Source organism: Chiloscyllium punctatum, chromosome 4 (assembly GCF_047496795.1).
Source record: "Chiloscyllium punctatum isolate Juve2018m chromosome 4, sChiPun1.3, whole genome shotgun sequence".
Lineage (NCBI taxonomy): Eukaryota > Metazoa > Chordata > Chondrichthyes > Orectolobiformes > Hemiscylliidae > Chiloscyllium > Chiloscyllium punctatum.
In genome coordinates, this window is record NC_092742.1 from 55,614,474 (window position 1) to 55,638,434 (window position 23,961).

The 23,961-nt window shown below is 39.1% G+C and overlaps 1 protein-coding gene across 1 annotated transcript in view; it reads left to right on the plus strand.

The window, feature by feature from the left end:
* LOC140476338 (E3 ubiquitin-protein ligase pellino homolog 2) overlaps positions 1-21,212 on the plus strand; it is a 235,231-nt gene extending 214,019 nt beyond the window's left edge. Inside the window, exon 7 of the mRNA XM_072568786.1 lies at positions 18,351-21,212. Within this exon, the coding sequence (XP_072424887.1) occupies positions 18,351-18,917 (567 nt within the window). The 3' untranslated portion in view covers positions 18,918-21,212. The remainder of the gene's footprint in view (positions 1-18,350) is intronic.
* Positions 21,213-23,961: the final 2,749 nt, after the last annotated feature.

A 23,961-nucleotide genomic window follows, 5' to 3' on the forward strand; every position in this document is an offset into this window, starting at 1 on the left:
GAGACGTCTTCAGCCAGAGAGTGGTGAATCTATGGGAAATCATTGCCATTGAAGGCTGTGGAGGCCAGGTCATTGGGTTGATGGATAGGTTCTTGATTATCAAAGGGATCAAGGGTTACAGGGAGAGAGCAGGAGAATGGGGAATTATTAGCCATGATTGAATGGTAGAACAGACTCGATGGGCTGAATGGCCTAATTTCTGCTCCTATGGCTTACGGTCTTTTATGGGTTCTATTCACTCAAGCTAGCTCTTTACTAGCTGGATCAGTGTCAGTGGCTTGGTAATTGGATGTTGGCCTTTTGAGGAGTCATTTCAGTGTGAAAAAAGATGTCTGTCTGAGGCTGGCCCAATAAATAAGGGAAACAAGTTAAATAGTCAAGGCAGGCAAGAGCACTGCAGAGAATGATAAATTAAACTGCATTTATTTCAATGCAAGAGGCCTGACAGGTAAGGCAGATGAGCTTAGGGCATGGTTGGGAACATAAGACTGGGATATCCGGTTTTACAGTAATGTGGATCAGGGAGGAGCAGGACTAGCAGCACAATGTTCCGTGATCTAGAAACCCTAGGAAGAGTAGAAAAGGGGAGGGGGGCAAGAGAAGGGGCGTAAAGTTTTTGGTGACGAATAATATTCTGGTTATTTTTAGGGAGGATATTCCTGGGAGAATGTCCAGTGAAGTTGTGTGGGTGGAACTGAGAAATAAGAAAGGGATGATGACCTTATTGGGATTGTAATGTAGACAGTGCCAACTGGCCACCCACCCCATCCCTGCGCACACACCCGCCTGTCCGTCCAAAGTCAGTGGGAAATGGAGAAGCAAATATGTAAGGAGGTCTCCACTATCTGTAAGAATATAAAGGTTGCAATGGTAGGGGATTTTCACTTTCCAGACATAGACTGGGACTGCTATAGTGTTAAGGGCTTGGATAAATAGGAATAGTATACAAGAAATTTTTCTTAATAAATGGATGTACCTACTGGAGCAGGAGCAAAATGTGACCACCTCTTGGGGAATAAGGCAGGGCAGGTAACTGAGGTGTCAGTGGGAGAGCACTTTGGAGCAAGTGATCAGTATTCTGTTAGTTTTAAAACAATTATGGAAAAGGATATATTTGATCTAAAAGTTAAAGTTCTAAATTGGTGTAGAGCCATTTTTGACGGTATTAGGCAGGAACTTTCAAAGGTTGACTGGAAGGTGCTGTTTGCAGGTAAAACGATAGTTGCAAAATTGGAGGCCTTCAACATGGGAATGAGAGGTCAGAGGCAGTATGTTCCTGTTAGTGAAGGGCAGGGTATATGAAGGGAATGCTGAATGACTAGAGAAATTGAGGCTTTGGTCAAGAAAATGGAGGCATATGTCAGGTATAGACAGCTGAGATTGAGTGAATCCCTAGAGGAGTATAATGTCAGCAGGAGTATACTCTAGACAGAATTCAGGAGAGCAAAAAAAGGACATAAGGTAGTTTTGAGAAATAGGGCCAAGAAGAATCCAAAGAGTTTCTCCAAATACATTAATGCAGAATAGTAACTACAGAGAGAATAAGCCCCTTTAAAGATCAATGAGGCCATCTATATGTAGATAATAGGAAATGGGTGAAATGCTAAATGAATATTTCATGTTGGTATTTACTGTGGAGAAGGACATGGAATCTAGGGAACTTGGGGAAATGAACAGTGATGTCTTAAAGTGTCCATCTTCCATAAGAGGAATTGCTGGAGGTATTAAAACACTTAGAGGTAAATAAATTTACAAAACCTGATTGGGTATATCATGAACTTTTTGGAAGGCTAGAGAAGAGATTGCTGGGCCCCTTGCTGAGATATTTGTGTCAACGACAGCCATTGGTGAGGTGCTAGGAGACTGGAGTGTGATTCATGTAGCGCCATTATTTAAGAAAGGTTGTATGGAAAAGCCAGGGAACAACAGACTGGTGAGCCTAATATCAGTGGTGGATAACTTATTGGAGAAGATTCTGAGGGACAGGATTTATGTGCATTTGGAAAGACAAGGACTGGTTAGGGATAGTCAGCATGGTTTTGTGCATGGAAAATCATGTCTCACTAACTCAATTAAGTTTTTTTTAAAAGAGGTGACAAAGAACGTTGAAGGCAGAGCAGTAGACATTGTCTACATGGTCTTACGCAAGATGTTGGACAAAGTTCCACATGATAGACTGGTTATCAAGGTTAGAAGACAAGGAATCCAGGGGGAGCTAGCCAGTTGGATACAAAATTGGCTTGAAGGCAGGAGACAGAGGGTGGTAGTGGAGGTTGTTTTTCATACTCAAGGCCTGGTGTGCTACAAGGATTGAGGCTGGGTCCACTGCTTTTCTTCAATTATATAAATGATTTGGATATGAACATAGGAGGTATGATTTAATGAGTTTGCAGATGATGCCAAAATTGGGGCATAATGGATAGGGAAGAAGATTATCTCAGAATGTGATGGCACCTTGATCAGATAGAGTTTAATTTAGATAAATGCATTTAGGTAAGGCAAACCAGGGCAAGACTTATACAGTTAATGGTAGGGCCCTGGGGAATATTGCTGAAGGTTCATAGTTCCTTGAAAGTGGAGTCACAGCTATATAGGGTTGTGAAAAAATTATTTGGCACATTTACCTTCGTTGGTCAGCACATTGAGTGTATGAGTTGGAATATCATGTGGCTATACAGGACATTGGTGAGGCCACTTTTAGAATACTTTGTTCAGTTCTGATCTGCTTGCTACAGCAAAGACCTTTTTAAAACTTGAAAGTGTTCAGAAAAGATTTACAAGAAAATTACTGGAATTGGAGAGTTTGAGCTATCGGAAGAAGTTGAATAGGCTCGGCTTCTTTCCCCTGGAGCATTTAGAGGCTGAGGGGTGACCAAGTAGAAGTTTATTAATATGAGGGGGCGAAGATAAGCCTTTTTCCAAGGGTAAGTGAGTCCAAAATTAGAGGGCAAAAGTTTAAGGTGACGGGAAAGATTTAAAAGGGACCTAAGGGGCAACATTTTCATGCAGAGGGTGATGTGTTTGTGGAATGAATACCAAAGGAGGTGGTGGAGATGGGCACAATTATAACATTTTATCAGGCACCTGGAAATATATATGAATAGGAAGGGTTTAGAAGAATATGGGACTAAATCAGCCAACATGGATGAGTTGGACTGAAGTTTTTGTTTTCGTGTTGTGTAATTTAGTGACTCTGAAAGCATTCTATCAGCACTTGTTCCAGATTACCTTTGTCAATTTCATTTGATAAGTCTTTATGAAGTGCAAAGTGTTCTGATTTAATTGCATTGCCTTTGTTACTAGCTCTTTTGCTTAATTGAAACATCTCGTTGAAACATGGATTCTTAATAAGCTTATGAAGAGCTTTTGCCCGAAATGTCGATTTCGAAGCTACTTGGATGCTGCCTGAACTGCTGTGCTCTTCCAGCACCACTAATCCAGAATCTGGTTTCCAGCATCAGCAGTCATTGTTTTTACCTTCTTAATAAGCTTGACAGGGTAAATGCTGAGAGAATGTTTCCCCTCATAGGAGAGCCTAGAAGACCGGAAGGCAGAATGTTCGAATTAAGGGGTGCCAATTTAAGACTGAGATGAGGAGGAATTTCTAATGAGTTGATTCTTTGAAACTATTTACTGCAGAAAACTGGGGGTAAAGTGCTTGTGTATATTTATGGCTGAGATAGATTGTTAATCAGTCAAGGAATCAGGGTTAGGGGAAAGTGGATGTGAGTAGTGTCATTATCAGCCATGATCTCATTGAACAGTAGAGCAAGTTCAGGGAGCCAAATGACTAACTTCTGTTCTATTTCTGATGGTCTGATGCTCAACAGTATAACTACTGTAAGGGATCTATAAACAACTTCAGCCTTTTTGACCTTCGTTATTCATAATATCCACCTTATTTGATTCTGCTTTCTGGCTGTTCTGAGCAAAGGTTCCTTGTTACTGCGTGACTATGATCTTCTATTCAGGGCCAAGCCTCATTTTCTATTCTCTTTGGCTTTTGAAATATTGTGTACCATGGAACATTTATTTCCCAACATATAACCGTGTCTTTGACATGGTAATTAGATCTAAACCATTTATTTCTGTTTGTGCAACTTGTTCATCTATCTATTATGATTGATCTGAATTGAATAAAGACTTTTTTTTTAAACTGTTGAAGTAATTATACTTTTACAGGAGCCTGATGCTTTGATGCATTATTGCTTTTAAACTTCACTCCCCTTCTCTTCCTATTTACTTTTTTCAAGTCACTACATGACATTGCTTTGCTCTGTTCCTAACTTGGTTAAGTGGAGTCACAGCAAAATAGCACTCTTTCCTAAGGAATGATGTGCCAATGCCAATGAATCACAATCATTATTACCACAGTTATGAGCTGTATGTTTAATTCTGATATGCTTGACCCTATCTCATTTCCCTGTGGCTGAGATAATAATCCAAAGGCTAAGTAGCTTTCAGGTTCTGTTTACTAATTTAGATCCCAGCTGTTCAAATTCCCCTAGCAGGTACCAGGTAAACATCACAAGCTTTTTGAACTCATGGTCTTGGCTGCAGGGAACGGTATGCATTCTACTCTGATCATTTTTCCTTACTTCAGGCTCTTGAACCCTGGTTGGCTGTTGCTAGTTTGCCTCTATGCTGGCCTGGTTCACAGTGTGGAATCAAGTGTGACTCACTGAAGTAGGTTTTGTGGTGGATCCGGCCTTAGAATCAGGCCGAGGAAGGTGAAGTATTTTCCAAGCGGGAAATGACAGCTAGTGTAAACACCCAGTTTGAAGACAACAAAGCAATGAACCTGCATCAATACAACAGGAAGCTGCTTGAGATAACTTGGATGCTGGTAAACAGGATTAAACATACCTTTGCAATTAAGTGAGTGAGGACGGTTTCATTTTGTACCTGTCTTTCACAATGAGGTGTCTACAATGGAACAGTCTGAGGGGTACAGTTCAGAATGTGAGTAAGCAGCCGTTCATGTTTGTTTTTGTCAACTTAGCACAGTACACAGTCTTTTGATGGTATTGTGTGAAACTTATCATAGCACAAAAATTATACAGAACAGCAGCACTTGGAAACTTTGAAAACAGTTACATATCATTATTTTATGATTAACCTTACACCACTCACCACCCTGAAATGGAACAAGATTCATGTTTTCTTAAGTGTGATCAGATTAATTCAGCCTTCATTTTAATGGGCAGTTTTGGACACATGAGTAGAGCAGCTGAAGAAAGTGATCACAAACAACATTTTTACTGAGTTTAGCAAAACTGCCCAAGTAATCAAATTGACCCCAGTATCATTTTTCCTAACTCACTGACCACTGCAAGAAAATCATTGATTTTGGATCCACCAATGGGAGCCCAGACTCCTGGACTTACTCCAGTCTGCAACCTCCCTAATCACTGACAACTCTAAAAGTACTACTTAAGGAATGTGACTGCCTTATCTGAACAGAATGTTCAGATAACATTTCCCCTTTCTGGCATCCCACAATGTCTGCAGTTTGGACTGCAGCCCTGAGCTAAAGTGTTTTTGAGCTACACACAACACAGAAGTGGTTATCTGGGGCCAAAATAATGCTCTGAAAAATGCCCATTTATTGGAGTTACGAAACAACAACATCTCTACTATGTCTCTATATTATTTACTAATTTAAAGAGTTAAAATTGTTATTCAGTTGATTAATTTACATCTATAAATTAATTGATTTAACTAGTATACTAAATTAATAAACTTGAGTAACAAATTCATGACATACTTCCCTAGACAAAGAGCAAAATTAAACCTGAAGTGCTCACCTATCAATCATATCTATCTGTTATCCTATGATGGTATTCCTTGATTTTATTCTGTTGATCGATTTTTGAAGTTGCAACTCCACCATTCGTTGCTCCTCTTGCTGACTGTAGACATTCTTTTGCCTTATTTTATCTTTAGTCCTGTTCACCCAGAAGTCAAATGCTGCCACCTCTTTCCTAACAGTGCTATGGGTGGTTATACGCTCCAAGAAGGCAGTTCATTATTACCAGTTCCAGGGCAATAAATATTGGCATAGCAAGCAAGGCGCATGTCCCATGAACGAGTAATAAAGAAAGTTCTTGGGCTTGTTTATTTTCTTGGATTGTTCCTCTCACTGTCATTTAAGTCTGCTCTCAGGCCTTCTTTTAACCTTGATTTCTTGCCTCACTTTCCTTTATGTTAGCTCTTAGGCCAGCTGGAGCGTAGTTTATTTGAATGTTCTAAAAGCACTTGATGCAATCTCCAAAAGAAAGCAAGGGCAATGGCAGATGAAGTTAGCGTATTCAGCTGCATGGGTATTGATGAACGTAGCACAAAAAAAGACATTTACAGATTGGAAAGAGAGGCGGGTGACATTCTACAGGGGTTTACATTTCCAATTTTATTTACCATTTCATGATGAGCTACATGGTTTCATAAAAATGTAATAAAATTTGATGTCACAAAACAGTGCACCATTGACGTCAAGCTGGCAATATAGAAGATTGCCTAGGTATGACCTAGGCAATAAGCAGGCCAGTCTCTCATCAGTCTGCTCTTGATTATCAACAAAGTAATGGAAAGAGTCATCAATAGTGTTCTCTAGCACTTAGCAAAACCTGCTTACTGACATTCAGTTTGGATGCAGGATCATTCAGCACTGAACCTCATTACAACCTTGATTCAAACAGACACAAAAGAACAGAACTCCAGAGGAAAGGTGGAAAAAGAAATCTCTGCTTCTTGGTGCCATACCAAGCACAAAGAAAGATGGTTAGTCATCTCAGCTCCAGGACATCTGTGCAAGTGTTCTTCAGGGTAGTCTTCAACAGCTTCATTCATTATTCCTTCTATCATAAGGTCAGAAGTGAGTATGTTCACTGATTATTGAAATTTGCAACTCCTCAGAAACTGAAGCAGTCCATTCCCATGTGCAGTAGGACCTGAACAACCTCCAGGCTTTGACTGGTAAGTAGCTAGTAACATTCGTACCACCTAAGTGTCAGACAATGAGCACCTTCAACAAGAGAGAATCTAACCATTATCCCTTGATATTCAGTGGTCTTGTTCTGACCGAATATTCCATTACTTCATTCTGGAGTTTGCCATGGACCAAGAACAGAACCGGACTAATCATATAACTACTGTGCCTGCAAGAGTAGAACAGAGACTAGGAATTTTGGTGTGATAATTCACCTCCTGACTCCCCAAAACCTCTCCATCATTTGCATGGTACAAGACAGGCATGTAACTGGATAACTCCCCACTTGTCTGGATGAATGGAACCCCAACAACACTTGAGAAGCTTGACGCCCTCCAGGACAAAGCAGCCAACTTTATTTTCACCACATTTATATGGATATACTTCCTGCAGTGGTGATGCATGGTAACAACAATGCATACCATCTTCACGATGCACAGTGGGAATTCATTATGGCTCCACTGAAGCACCTTCAAAATCGCCATCCACTACCATCTGGAAGGACAAGGGCAACAAATATAAGGGAACACCACCACCTGCAAGTTCTTCTCCAAGCCACTTACCATCCTGACTCGGAAGTGCATTGCTGATCTGGAACTCCCTCCTTAACAGCATTGTAGGTTTACCTGAATCAAATGGACTTCAGTGGTTGAAGAAGGGAGCTCACCACTATCTTCTGAAGGACAGTTGTGGGTAGTTACTAAATGCTGGTTTAGCCAGCAAAACTCACATCCACTGAATTTTTTTAAGAGTGGAATGGAAAGAGTACGTAGCCAGATTTTCAGACTTCTCGCTCTCTCAGTTGCCCTGAAAGTTTTTTTTTTCAAGTGTATATCTAATTTAGCTTTATTTAGGATATACAGCACAATCACTGACCAGTCTGTCCAGCAGTGCAGTTTTGAGACTGTCAACAAGGCAAGGGAGTACATGATGAATAGTAGGGCCTGAGGAAGTACAGACGATCAGAGGGACCTCCGTGTGCATGTCGAAGAAACCTAGAAAGCAACAGGAAAGATGAATAAGGTGGTTAGTAAGGCATGTAGACTACCTGTCAATTTTAGTTGCACTGAATATAAGAGCTGGGAGGTTATGATGATGCTGTATAACGTGTTAGTTAGGCTGCAGCTGGAGTACTGTGTGCAATTCTGGTTGCTAGCCTATAGGAAGGATCCTATTGCACTAGACAGTGTGCAGAGGAGATTCACCAAGGTATTGCTTAGGTTAGAGCGTTTCAGGTATGAAGAGACAAGATATTGTCTAGTTTAGACAAGAACAGGCTGAAGCAGGGAGATTGAATGAGGGGCACAAGATTGAGGGGCATAGGACAGATAGAAAGAAACTTTTATCCCTTAGTCAGTAACCGTGGTGTTGATTTTAAAGTAAGAGGCAAAGTGGTTTAGAGGAGAATTAAAGAAAATATTTGGCAGTAGTGGGTATCTGGAACTCGCTGCTTGAAAGAGTGTGGAGGCAGGAACTATCATAACAACATTTAAGAAATGTTTAGATCATCACGGGAAGCACCATAACATACAAGGTTATGGGCCAAGTGCTGTAATATAAGACTAGAATAGAAAGGTGCTTGACCCAATGGACCAAAGGACCTCTCTATGTCCTGTAAAACTCTATAACCATTATATGTCACTGCATCAAAAAAAACTTTCCATCTTCCCTCTGGTCCTATTGCAAGTTAAGTCTATGTCTGCTAGCTGACAACCCATCCGTCAGTCAAAACAGTTTCTTATTATCACTCAATAGAACTCTTGTTAATTTTGAGCAATTTGAATAGATTTCTGTTCAACCTTGCGTAGAATTATTCTGTCAATTAAGACTGAGATCCTGAGACATAGGCACAGAAATTAGGCCATTCGGCTCATCAAGTATGCTTTGCCATTCAATCATTGCTGATAAGTTTCTCAACACCATTTTCCCTCTTTCTCCCTGTAGCTTTGATCTCCTTGACAATCAAGGATCTATACATCTGTCTTAAATATACTCAATTACCTAGCCTCTGCAGCCTTCTGTGGCAATGAATTCCATAGATTCACCACTTTCTGACTGAAGAAGTTTCTCATTATCTCCATTCTAAAGGGTCTTCCTTTTACTCTGAGGCTATGCCCTCTGGTCCTAATGTCTCTTGCCAATGGAAACATCTTTCTAATGTCCACTCTGTCCAGGCTGTTCCGTATTCTGTAAGTTTCAGTGAGATCCCCCTCATCCTTCCGAACTCCATAAAATATAGACACCAAGTCCTCAAACGTTTCTTGTATGTTAAGCCTTTCATTATCGTGAACGTCCTCAAGACCTGCTCGAGGGCCAGTACCTCTTTCTGATGTACGGGGCCGAAAATTGCTCATAATACTCTAAATGTGGTCTGACCAGAATCTCTTAAAGCCTCTGAAGTGCATTCTTGCTTTTATGTTCTAGTCCTCTTGAAATAAATGCCAACATTGTATTTGCATTCTTAACTACTAATTCAACCTGCAAGTTTACCTTAAGAGAATCCTGGACTAGGACTGCCAAGTCCCTTTGCACTTCAGGTTTCTAAATTTCTTTCCCATTTATAAAATAGTCTTATGCCTGTGTTCTTCCTACCAAAATGCATGACCTCACACTTTCCCACATTGTATTCCATCTGCTACTTCTTTGCCCACTCTCCTAACCTATCTAAATGCTTCTGCAGTCTCCCTGACTCCTCAATACTAATTGTCCCTCCACCTATCTTTATATCATCTGCAAATTCAGCCAGAATGCCCTCGGTTCCTTCATCTAGATCATTAATGCATAAAATGAAAAGTTCTGGTCTCAACACTGACCCTTGCTGAACACCACTTGTTGCCAGCTGCCATCCTGAAGAGGATCCTTTTATCTCCACTCTTTGCTTTCTGCCAGACAACCAATCTTCTGTCCATGCTAGTACCTTGCCTCTAACACCATGGGTTCTAATGTTACTCAGCAGCCTCCTGTGCAACACCTTGTCAAAGGCCTTTTGGAAGTCCAAATAGATAACATCCATTGGTTGTCCTTGGTTTAATTTGCTTGTTACCTCCTCCAAGAATTCCAATAGATCTGTCAGGCATGGCCTCCCCTTGATGAAACCATGCTGACTTTGCCCTATTTTCCATATACTTCCAAGTATTCAGAAATTTTATTTTTCACAATGGACTTCAAAATCGTACCAATGGCCAAGGTCAGGCTAATCGGTCTGTAATTTCCTATCTTTTGCCTTACCCCCTTCTTTAAACAGGGGTTACAAGAGCAATTTTCCAGTCCTATGGGACTCACACTGACTCCAGTGATTCCTGAAAAATAACCACTAATGCCTCCACTATCTCATCAGTTATCTCCTTCAGAACTCTAGGATGTAGTCCATCTGGTCCAGGTGATTTTATCCACCTTCAGAGCTTTTGTTTTTCTAGCACCTTCTCCTTGGTGATGGCCACAATACTCACCTCTGTCCTTCGACTCTCTTGACATTTTGAGATGTTACTCGTCTCTTCCATCATGAAGACTGATGCAAAGTATTTATGAGTTCTTCCGCAATTTCTTCATTCACCATTACTACTTCTCCAACCTCATTTTCCAGCAGCCCAATGTCCACTTTTGCCTCTCTTTTGCCCAAAAGAAACTCTTGCAATCTTTTATATTACTGGCTAGCTTACCCTCATTTAATCTTGTGCCTCCTTATCTCATCCTTAGTTGTCCTCTGTTGGTCTTTGTCGGCTTCCCAAACCTCTGGCTTTCCACTGCCCATCGCTGCATTATATGCTTTCTCTTTTGCTTTTATGATCTCCCTGGCTTCCTTTGTCAGCCATTGTTGCTTTGTTCTCCTTTTTAGTATGCTGCTTTTTCCTTGGGATGAGTTTTTGCTGTGTCTCCCGAATTATTCTCAGAAACCCTTGCCATTGCCTTTCCACTGTCTTTCTGACTAAGCTCCTCTCCCAATCAATTCTGGTCAACTCTTCCCTCAAGCCTCTGTAGTAGCCTTTATTCAACTGTAATACCATTTAGATTCATAGAGATGTGCAGCATGGATCAGACCCTTCGGTTCAAATTGTCCAAACCAACCAGATATCTTAACCTAATCTAGTTCCATTTGCCAGCACTTGGCCCATATTCTTCTAAACCCTTCCTATTCATATACCATCAAGATGCCTTTTAAAAGCTGTAATTGTACCACTTCCCCAGGCAGCTCATTCCATGCAAGCACCACCCTCTGCATGAAAAGGTTGCCCCTTAGGCCCCTTTTATTTTTTACCCCTCTCACCCTAAACTTATACCCTGTAGCTCTGGATTCCACCACCCCAGGGAAATTATGTTGTCTATTTATCCTATCCATGCCCCTCATGATTTTATAAACCTCTGTAAAGTCACTCTTCAGCCTCCGACACTCTAAGGAAAACAGCCCCAGCCTATTCAGCCTCTCCCGATAGCTTAAATTCTCCAAAACTGACAACATTCTTGTAAATCTTTTCTGAACCCTTCCAAGTTTCACAACATCCTTCCAGCTTTTTCCTCTGAAACTGTCTCCTGCTTTCTCCCCATAACCCTTGATCCCCTTGACAATCAAGAACCTGTTTATCTCTGTCTTAAATATACTCAATGACCTGGCCTCCACAGCATTCTGTGGCAGTGAATTCCATTGATTCATCACTCTCTGGCTGAAGAAGTCTCTCCTTATCTCCATTCTAAAGTATGAAAAAGTTACCCCTTATGTCCCTCTTAAGTCTTCCCCTCCCCTTCACCTTAAACTTCTGCCCTCCAGTTTTGGACCCCTCCCTGGGAAAAGACACTGTCTATTTACCCTATCCATGCCCCTTGTCATTTTATAAACCTATATAAGGTCACCTTGATGCTCTAGGAAAACAGCCCCAGCCTATTCAGCCTCTCCCTATAGCTCAAACCCTCCAAACCTCACAACATCTTTGTAAATTTTTTCTGAACCCTTTCAAGTTTCACAATATCTTTCCTGTAGCAGGGAGACCAGATTTGGGCACAGTACTCTGAAAGTGGCCTAATCAATGTACAGTTGTAACATGACCTGCCAATTCCTATACTCCGAGCACTGACCAGTAAAAACAAACACACCAAATGCCTCCTTCACTATCCTATCTAGCTGCAACTGCACTTTCAAGGAACTATGAATCTGTACGCCAAGGTCTCTTTATCATTACCATTAAGTGTATAAGTCCTGCCCTGATTTGCCTTTCCAAAATGCAGCACCTCAGATTAAACTCCATCTACCACTCCTAGGCCCATTGGGTCAAATGCCAACTGAGAAACAGATGCATTGATTTTCAAAGAAGATTTGCTCGGGTATTACAGTGAGGCAAGGAACTCTAACACTGCAAATACAAGGACACATTTTGTACTTGAGAATTTGTACACAATAGGCCTTTTTCTGTGCTATAGACTTCTATGACCATGTGAGAATTTTAAAATGCATTTAATTCCTATTGTCCGTTCATAAATTGCCCTGGACAAGATTGTGGTGTGGGTATGAGATGATAATAAGGTTTGTTTGAGCATAAAGGCTGACAGGGCAAATGAGGATTTGAATAGATGCCTTGATGAAGTTAAATGGATGTACCTACAAAGTGGTCTGAGGAATGTAGATATGTTGCCTCCCTAATGCCAGGGTCTGGGATTCTCAAAGAGGGTAGAAAACATTGGTGGGGTTCGTCTAAAGGCCTCGAACAGTAGCAGTGATGGAAGGCAAAGGATTACACAGGAGACTAGCGATGTATGCGTTGAAAGTACAACTGTAATCATGGGTGATTACAATCTACATATACATTCAAGAACCAACTGGAGAGCAAGTATCTGAGACTGTAGGGAAATAGATGGTGACATTTTGAAAAATGTCCATATTACAGAGGAGGAAGGGCTGGATGTCTTGAAATGCATCAAGGTGGATAAATCCTCTGGACCTATTCAGGTGTACCCAGAACTCTGTGGGAAGCTAGAGAAGTGATTGCTGGGCCCCTTGCTGAGATATTTGTATCATTGATAATCACAGGTGAGGTGCCGGATGAATGGAGGTTGATGGTGAACACGGTACCACCATTTAAGAAAGGTGGTAAGGACAAGCCAGGGAACTATAGGGTGATGGGCAAGTTGTTGGAGGGAATCCTGAGGGACAAGATTTACACGTATTTGGAAAGGCAAGGACTGATTCGGGATAGTCAACATGGCTTTGTGTGTGGGAAATCATGTTTCATGAACTTGATTTTTTTTTAAGAAGTAACACAGAACATTGATGAAGGCAGAGCGGTAGATGTGATCTGTATGGACTTCAGTAAGGCCTTCAGCAAGGTCCCCCGTGGGAGACTAGTTAGCAAGGTTAGATCTCATGGAAAACAGGGAAAACTAGCCATTTGGATGCAGAGCTGGCTCAAAGGTAGAAGACAGAGGGTGGTGGTGGAGGGTTGTTTTTCAGACTGGAGGCCTGTGACCAGTGGAGTGCCACAAGGATCTGTGCTTGATCTTCTACTTTTCATCATTTATATTAATGATTTAGGAAGTAAGTTTGCAGATGATACCAAAATTGGAGGTGTAGTGGACAGCGAAGAAGATTACCTCAGATTACAACGGGATCTTGATCAGGTGGGCCAATGGGCCGAGGAATGGCAGACGGTGTTTAATTTAGGTAAATACGAAGTGTTGCATTTTGGGAAAGCAAATCTGAGCAGAACTTACACACTTTAAGATCCGAGTGTGTGTTGCTGAACAAAGGGACCTTGGAGTGTAGGTTCATAGCTCCTTGAAAGTAGAATTGCAGGTAGGTAGGATAGTGAAGAAGGCATTTGCTATGCTTTCCTTTATTGGTTAGAGTATTGAGTACAGGGTTTGGGAGGTCATGTTATTCTGTACAGGACTTTGCTTAGGCCACTTTTGGAATATTGCATACAGTACTGGTCTCCTTCCTATCGGAAGGATGTTGTGAAACTTGACAGGGTTCGAAAAAGATTTACAAGGATGTTGCCATGGTTGGAGGATTTAAACTATAGGGAGAGGTTGCACAGGCTGGGGCTGTTTTCCCTGGAGCATTGGAGGCTGAGGTGTGACCTTAGAGGTTTATAAAATCATGAAGGGCATGGGTAAGATAAATAGACAAAGTCTTTTCCCTGGGGTGGGGGAGTCCAGAACTAGAGGGCATTGGTTTAGGGTGAAAAGGGAAAGATATAAAAAAGACCTAAGGGGCAACTTTTTCATGCATATATGGAGTGAGCTTCCAGAGGAAGTGGTGGAGGCTAGTACAATTGCAACGTTTAAAAGACATTTGAATAGGTATATGAATTGGAAGTGTTTGGAGGGATATGGGCCAGGTGCTGACAAATGGGACTAGATTAGGTTGGGATATCTGGTCAGCATGGACAAGTTGGACTTAAGGGTCTGTTTCCGTGTTGTACATCTCTATGTCTCTGTTGAATGAATTGGAAGTTCAACTGAGGAGTAGTGCAGCTCTGAGCCAGCCTAAAGCGGATGCTGTTGGTGAGAGAGGTTGAGTGTGTGCATATGATGACGCATTGCACTCTGAGTGTGGATCTCAGGATCTGGTGAGTGCAGGTGTCTGTGGAACGTTGAATATCACAGAGGTACGCATGATGCTGGGTGGATTTAAAACATGAAGAATGAAATTTCCCAATTGGAATCCATGTGAGGTGAGTCCGAGCTAGAGACAGTCACTGAGGAATGTGATGTGGCTGTGGAAATGAGTTTTAGCAAATAACAAACACCAGGTGAGACAGTAAAATTAATAACAACGAACAAGAAAAATATTTGGAATGGAAATCCTGTCAGAAAGAGGAGCAGAACCCCCTTCAAAGTGGGCATACCTGGAAGAGATGTGACAATAAGTTAAATACTAAATTAAAAACAAAACAACTGCAGATGCTGGAAACCAGAAACATAAATAGAAATTGGTGCAAAAGCTGAGCAGGTCTGGCAGCATATTTAGAGAGTTGAAAAGTGTGGTGCTGGAAAAGGACAGCAGGTCCGGCAGCATCCAAGGAGCAGGAAACTCGACATTTCGGGCATAAGCCCTTCACCTGCTGTGCTTTTCCAGCATCACACTTTTCAACTCTGATCTCCAGCATCTGCAGTTCTTATTTTCTCCCAGGAACTTTAGAGAGCTCTGGCTGCCATCAGTACTGAGGAAGGGTCACTGGACCCGAAATGTTTACTCTGATTTCTCTCCACAGATGCTGCCAGATCTGTTGAGCTTTTCCAGCAATTTAAGTTTTTGTTTCTGATTTCTAGCATCTGCAGTTCTTTCTATTTTTATGTAACATTTCCAAATTTACTGTCAACACAAAACTACATGAGTTTGTCAGTTGAGGAGGATGCACAGAGGCAGTCTAGATAAGTTGAGTGTGTGGGCAAACATGTGGCAAATGTAGTACATCATGAACAAATGTGAAGTTATACACTTTGGTCTAAAAAACAGTATTATTTAAATGATGATAGATTGGGAAATGTGAATGTGCAAAGCCATCTTGTAGATCATTCAGTGTAAGTAAACAGGCAGCTACAGCAAGCAGTTAGGAAGGTAAGTGGCATGTTGTCCTTCATTTCAAAGGTATTTCTGTTCAGAAGCCCTTGGTGAGACTGCAGCTGAAATATTTTGTGCAGCTTTGATCTGAGAAGAAAAATTTACCATGGAAAGAATGCTTTAAAACTAGAAAAATGTACAATTTAGCAACCTAAAAGCAGCTACTTTGATTTCATGAAGGGACATGCAAAAGGGATGTAGAATTAAACCAAGTCAAAATAATAAAACCAAAAAAAAATGAAGCAAAGTGTCCATTGTTTGCAATAAATTTAGTTATTCTAAAGGTAACAGATAGTTTTCAGAGTTACAGGATGGTATATCAGTGGGGATGAGTGGTGTGTACATCCTCCAGTATATGTGGAGTCATAGGTCCCAGACAACCACATTTGCAGGAAGTGTCACCAGATATACAAGCTTGAACTCTGCCTTTTAGAACTTGAGTAATGACCTTGTCAATTTCTCCAGCAATTCCTGTTTTTGTTTCAGATTTACAGCATCCACAATTCTTTGTTTTATTATCGATGCAGGTAAGATGTTGCCCCTGTTTAGTGAGTGTAGAACCATGGAATACATTTTTAAAAAGGATGATGTTATTTAGGACTGAGATTTGTTTTCACCCAGAGGGTTAATATTTGGAATTATCTACACCAAATAGCTCTGGAAGCTCAGCATTTGAATATATTTACAGTACAGATTGATATTCCTTTGAACGTCAGTAATGTGAAGGGTTATGGAGATAGTTTGTGTGAAATGTTTGATTAGTCCTGATTTTATTCAAGGCAGTTGCAGGCTAGATGGCTAAATGGCCTACTCCTTTTTCTAGTGGTAGAATTGTTCCATTCAGTCTCTCTCCACTGTCTCGCTAAATTCTGAAACACATGAGCAATGGATCATGATCATACCTGTCCACTTTAATTGATTCAGAATGTCAGAAGAGGAATGCTAATGCTATAGTTCAATTAGAGAACCACTGAGAAACCTACTCTGCAAACTGAGCATTCCTGACCTGCTATTGACTTTCCTTTCTGAGAGAGAAGAAGAAGAAGAAGAAGAAGAAGAAACCACATGAGCCATCATAGATTTTGAACATGATCTTTCCAATTTATATTAAACCTGATGTAAGAGCTATCATTCATTATTGAATGCAATTGGTAATTCCAGCATTACCATCGCCTTCAGGGACAATTAAGAAAGTACTTCTTCCTAAGGCTTACCAGTGAATTGATTCTCTGATCAGTTATGACAGAAACCTATTATAATTAATTTGAGGTTAATCTGCATGATATATTTTGATAATGGAGTATAGGTCTTTAAGACATGTCAAGATTGGAAGTAATTTACAAAATGTTCTGATTTTGTCTAGAACAATTACATATTACTATTTATGCTTCAGTAAATTTCATTTTGTTAATGCACATATTAAAGATGTTAGAACTATTGCAAAGTTCTCTTGTGTTTATCTTGTAATTACCTGCAAAATTTCTAAATTATTGCTGCCAAACTGTCATCATTGTCTCTCCGCAGTGCCTTACAAATTGTCGTCCAGACAAGCCAAAGTGACCTTCAGCTCAGAAAATGCTAGTATTGTTCAGTATATCGGCCTGAAATGATAACTTGTATGTTAAATGTGTTGACATACCAAAATATGCATTCCCAACCCACAATGGATTATTGGAACTAAACTAAAATGGCAGGTCACAATGTGTGAGAAAACACAGCTTTGAGGCAGACTAAGTAGGGAAACTTTAATTTGAAATAATTTATTCTATTACTGGTACGCAAAATGGGGTGACCTCAACCAAACAGCATTTATCAACCATCCCTAGTGAGGTTCAGGTGAGTCATAGCATCGAACGTCATTTCACAGTATGGTAACCTAAAGTGATTTCATAGAATCAAAGATTAGTTACTGCTCATTTCCTCTAAACCTGCAATTTCTTGGCCCTTAATCATTTTCCCTTTACCCAATTCCCTTTTGAAAGCAACAATTGAATCTGGCTCCAGTCTCCTTTTGAAAAACGTGTTTCCTCATGTCACCCTTAGTTCTTTGCCAGCAATTTTAAAATGATGTCCTATGGTTCTTGAATCCAAACTGTTTCTTTCTATCTACACCGTCAGGATTCTAAAAACTCAATCAAATCCTCTCTTCATTGTCCAGATTTTCCTCCAGGATTTGCCTGAAGGTTGAAAGTTAGAATTGTAAATGTATTTTTTTTCTATTTATTACAAGTTGTTGGAAGTGTTGAGAACTAATAACCTTATTTATATAATTCAAAGATTTACTGAACTGAATTCTTTTTTTAAACTGTGCTGATTAATCATGAGTACTTCAGCTCATTTTCATTATGTGGTTCATTGTTTCTTCCAGTAGCTTATAGTCACAGTATCAGCAATAAAAAGGAATGTAGATAATCTAAGCCTAGGATTGACATGCTATTTTGTATATGAGTATCACTGATTTAATCAAATTCTGTCTGCATCTAATGTCCATTTCTGGCAGCATGCTACTTCATAGTGTTAAGGAGTGACATCGCTGTCTACCACAAAAATGCTGAAGCTAATTAAAATATATCTATCACCATAACTACCATCAGATGCAGACTTAGCCTAAATTGTTGATTAAACCTCGAACCCTTGCAGGTCTGTGCAGTTTAATTCTAATTTTGGTGTTACATTTAACATTGGAAAAGGTTAAAATGAGACCAGTTTATGTTTTTCTCTCGAGTGTTATGCTGTAGCGAACAAGTATTTTTGAAATATAAATGAGAGGAACATTTTACATGTACTTAGCATTTTTAACTATTTTCTTAGGTGGACAGTGAAACTAATGTTCTTCAGGATGGCTCACTTGTTGATCTTTGTGGAGCAACGCTTCTGTGGAGAACAGCAGATGGCTTGTTCCACACTCCAACCCAAAAACACATTGAGGCTCTTCGACAGGAGATTAATGCTGCTAGACCTCAGTGTCCGGTTGGGCTTAACACCCTAGCATTTCCCAGCATTAATCGAAAGGATATTGTGGAAGAGAAACAGCCCTGGGCCTATCTCAGCTGTGGTCATGTCCATGGTTACCACAACTGGGGCCATCGTAGTGACACAGAAGCCAATGAACGAGAATGTCCTATGTGCAGAACTGTTGGACCATATGTGCCACTTTGGCTAGGCTGTGAAGCAGGATTTTATGTGGATGCAGGACCTTCTACACATACATTTAACCCATGTGGACATGTGTGCTCTGAGAAAACAGCAAAATATTGGTCTCAAATTCCATTACCCCATGGTACTCATGCATTCCATGCAGCATGTCCTTTCTGTGCTATACAACTTCATGGAGAGCAAGGCATCATTAAACTAATTTTCCAAGGACCAATTGACTGATGAAGATCTGAACGAGGGCAAAAAAGCTTTTTTGGGAAATACTGTGAAAATAATCTGCTACTGTAGCTGGATGCCTACTTGCTGGATGATTGACATAATTATTTTCAGAGGAAGTGGGAGGGCAAACAGGTTGATGCGTGATACAGTTATTTGTGATGTGGATAATAATGATTAATAAATGTTTTACGGGTGCAGAATTTAGAGGAGCCATTTGTAAAAGCTACAACTAAAAAAAACAAAAATTACCCTTTTGTTCTAACCTATTTTGCTACAGTGTGCCCTTTGTATAGTTTTATAATTTATATGATTTTAATATATTGCGTGTATATTGAATGACTTGTTCAGATAAAGCTGTAAATGGCTTTTGTGTAACCTTGGCAGTAAAGTATTTACTTATTTAGACTTACTCTCTTTTAGCTAGAATGTGTAGCAATGATCTGCTCATTCACTATAACTTGATTTCATTTCTCAGGTGTGCAAGTAAATGATTTAGCTAAATTCTGCACCAGGGATATTGTTAAGGTGGGTATTTGTCAAAATACTGAAGTATTCATTAAAGGCTTCGCAAATCTTTTGCAGAAGTGTTTCTGAAATTCAATGCAATATTGTTGAAATTATTCTAATTTTTGAATGATGAAATGAGCTGTGATGCTCTATCTGCACGTTAAAGAAAAAATGTTACAATTTAATTGAAACTGCATTATAAATTTTATTTTAGTGTTGTTTAACTACTTCTTCATTTGAGTAGCATCTTCAGTGTGCCATTAAATATGATATGAAATACCAATAATTGCTGGAACTTTCAGTTACCTCTCAGTTGTGTACTGTTAAGTTCTGCTGTATAGCACATTGCCAGTTTCAAGTACAATGTTTACACAAATGCCATTAACAACTCTGATGCAGCTTTTATTGACATCATTTTACAAACGAGCAAAATAGCAGCATGTGGGCCTACCTTCTGGAAAATTGTGGTAGATTGAAATATTTGCAAAGTTTAATCTATAATTTAAAATACTTAATAACTAACCTATTAATAATGCAAATATAATATTTGTAGGTCTTTCCTTTGTCAGGGTTATTTTGTACTTTTTTGAGGGCATATAAGTTAGTATGTAAGAAAGTTCAGATGCAACTTGGTTTAGTTCTGCCTTCTTTAAATTGAATGAAAATAATCATGGTAAACACAAAATCATTCCTTCAGGATTCAGAATACCCGCAGTTCTCATTCTTACCATTTATTTTGTTATGGCTTTTGAGGAATCCCTAAAAACGTCTTGTCATCACAAAAGTTTTTGCTGAAACAGAATTTGTTAAACCAGTCTCAAAACAGATGCACACCTAATTTAATTTAATTTATAAAACTGATTTGATGTATATGATGCTTGCAACTTTTTCATTAAGGTCTAATTACAGATTTGCATTTCTAGTTTGTTATATGCAATTGTACTGTTTATTTGCTTGTGTGCAGAACAATTTTCGGAGTTGAGTACCATGTGCTTCTTATCATGGTGTAATCCATGTTTTCATTGAATTTTCTTGATTTTAATGTAAATTAAAGTCGAGTGACAAGATTTTGCCCTTTAGATTCATCTATTTTAATCTTGTATTATCACTGGTACCTTTCACTGCAAGTGATTTTTTTTCTTCAGTCCAATTAAGATTAATATATTTACTCTCCATGTTATATTTTATAACACTGTTTGGTTGTATATAATTTAGCTGTTACCATTTTTCAAAGGAAATACACAAGATACTAAAAGGCTTGACCTGTATTTATTTCCAATATGCATATGGAAAGATTAGCTCCATTATTACTAATGAAGTTATTGTAGTGAGGTGTTGAGCACTCAACGATACCATGATAAATCTTGCTGGCAAAATTTCAGCAAATATTGTATTACACAATAATCAAGTTTCTTTAAAAATGGGGAAAAAGTTGTAGTTAATTTTCATCACTAATGTGCATAAACATCAACTTTGTCACATGACTTGGAGCTACTTCCCCATCTGTTATAACCTCTTTTTAATTTTAAAAATTACAATTAATGCCAGTAAAGACATGGCCTTTTTGATTATTTTTAACCTACCAGTGTTAATTTCTATACATACAGAATTAAAAGCTTTCTGTTTAAATTATCTGAATTTTGCCTCTCAATGTGTGTGCACATTGAGGTTTTTCTAGTTAAAATACAATAGCTTAACTTAAGTTGGTTTGGAAAGAAGTTTGTTGGTGCCTAAGATGCAGACTGATTTTTGTGATGTATTATCACATGCTAATAAAGGCTTTTTCAGAAACAGTAATGCATTGGATGTATTTTGGCTTGTATACTGGAACTTTGTATTGTATTTGTTCTATATAACATTGCATATTGCAACAAATAAGCATCATATAGGAGGCACAAATATTAGAAGAACTTGTACCATGTTATAGACACAACAAATCCTTGGAACAGTACCTTAATTTTCCCATTTCAAATGGAAATTTTTACTTTGAAAATGCAACCTCCACACCCATGTTCACTAAATTACCTCTTTTTTTTAACATTTGTTAGTCAAAGACTTGGAACACATAGAGGTAAGTTTAATTTTCAGTTGTTGCATAAGGCAGGCAAGAGTCAGTGAATCAACAAACCGTCATATATTTATCTGATTTTCCATTCACTGACTTCACTGGCAAAAAAAAGGGTGACTGATCTGATATTACTAATTTCATGCCATTGCCAAATGTTAAAATTACTATTTTGATAATCTCAGCTTTGAATTATGCATAGTGGCATTCTTAATTTTTTTTTAAAACCTTGTTTTGATAATGTTTCATAAGCCAACAGACTTGAACCAAATGTGAATTGTGTTCTATATCCCACTAAATTTCTTTCATTCATTATTAATGCTATAAAATTCATTCCACAGGCCACTATTTTGCTTATCTGTGTTGAAATCAGTCAGTACAGATTTCAGAGAATATTGTCCTTTGTATAGCAGAGCCTTTTTTCGTTTTGAGTTAAAATGTTTGTCTCGTTCAAAAAATGTTCAGTGATTCTTGGAAGTGGACTTTCTCCCTTAAGCAGATTTAAATGGATTATGGTTTGGATCTTGAACACTTTGTTTTCGTGCAATAAAAATAGCATTTAACCTATGAAGTCAAATTTATCGCTACTGTTTACATGCTTCCAAATACTAAGCTTAATGACAGCTTTTAAAAAATCTGTGAGAAACATGTAATCAACATTACATTGAGTATATGTCCAGTTTACTGATTATAATCAAATATATAACCATCCACTGTTAAGAGTACATTGCAAATATTTACCTCAATTCGAAAATATTGTTGGACAAGACCATTACCATATTTCATAGGTGGCAAGAGTCTAAACTCTAATAAACGTTAGCTTAATCAAAAATCCGATGTATAATATCTATCCTATCCAGACTAGAAATTATTGAACACTATTTTATTAAATTGAGATTATTTATTTATAATCTTAATCCAGAAACCTCTACTACCTGAATGCAAAGTATTCATTTAAATCAGAGGGCTCATCGTCAGCTCGGGTGGCTGTGATGAAATTAAATAAATATTTATTCAGGAGAAATTAGACTTAAATATTTGGTTGAACTCCTTGGTTACTATTCAACTAAGTCCATACTTATCTCACAAATATCCAGCTACCCTTTTCCCAGAACCTTAAAACATGACTTGACCCCCTCACTACCTTCCCAGTGATTGATGCTCCACACTTGACATCTCCGCCCGTATTATGAACCTGGTGCATCCCTTTCCCCCGCTCAGGACATGATGTACCTCAGTCCCTATCCTAGCACCAGACACCCATTCTCTCCCAACTCCTCCAGACCCTTATCTCCTACCTGAGCTAACAAATTTCTGCAGGTCATCAGAAGTGTCAATGTGAATAAGTGTCAACAGCTGAATAGCAAGTGAAGGGATGACCTATAATCCGATTAATTGAGGCAGAGAAATAATTACACAAAATTGAAAATAAGATGGTATTGGAGACAAACCAAATGGCTGGAATAACATGATTGGTATAAGAGTCGCATGACAAGGGTCTAGCTAAAGTAACAATTAATCCAAACCTGTATAACACTCTTAAAGTAGGGAAAACATGATAATTTATCAAGGTGATGGTGTCAAATTGGTATCTTATGACCTCTCTACCTTAATTAGTTTGAAGTTTTGTATTATTTGTTACATTGGCTAGACCCTCTGCATGCAACTCTTATACCAATCATGCTATTCCAGCCTTTTGGTTTGTCTCCAACACCACCTTATTTTTAACTTTTTGTAAGTATTTCTCTGCCTAAATTAATCGGATTATAGGTCATCCCTTCATTTGCTATTCAGCTGTTGACACTTACTCACACTGACATTCTGATCACCTGCAGAAATCTGTTATTCAGCCTGTCGGCACTCCCATTCACATTATCTGTATGATCTTTTGATCTCTCTGCCTATAAGTTCTGTGTCTGTGTGCGCTTCACCTGATGAAGGAGCAGGGCTCCGAAAGCTTGTGATTTCAAATAAACCTGTTGAACTATAACCTGGTGTGATGTGATTTCTGACCTTATCCATCCTAGTCCAACACCAGCACCTCCACATTCTGGACCTTTTAAGTTTCAGGAATGACAGCTGATTGCTGAGAAAAGGGAATGTGGTCTACTCTCCCTGATGGTTCTCTTGCAGAACTATCAGAATGGAAGTTACTGCTCCACGTTTTTGAAGGAACTCTAAGTAGAAACCCCTGCCAGATTTATGGACCTCTGTCATTTCATTCAAGAAATGGTTGGGTGTGGCAGTCATGAGACTTTGAACAATATTTTTGTATCTGAACTGCAATATCAGCAAAGATGCAGCAAAATTGTATTTATGGCTTTATAATGAACCTGTGTGGACTTGGATTCTCCAGGCATACTTATTGGCTTCCACCTACTTATTGCTAGAGAGAGGATTGAGTTTGACTACAAACCACAACCAAGACTGACATCCTGATAAGTCTTCCTTGCAGATTTATCTTAGACATGAAGA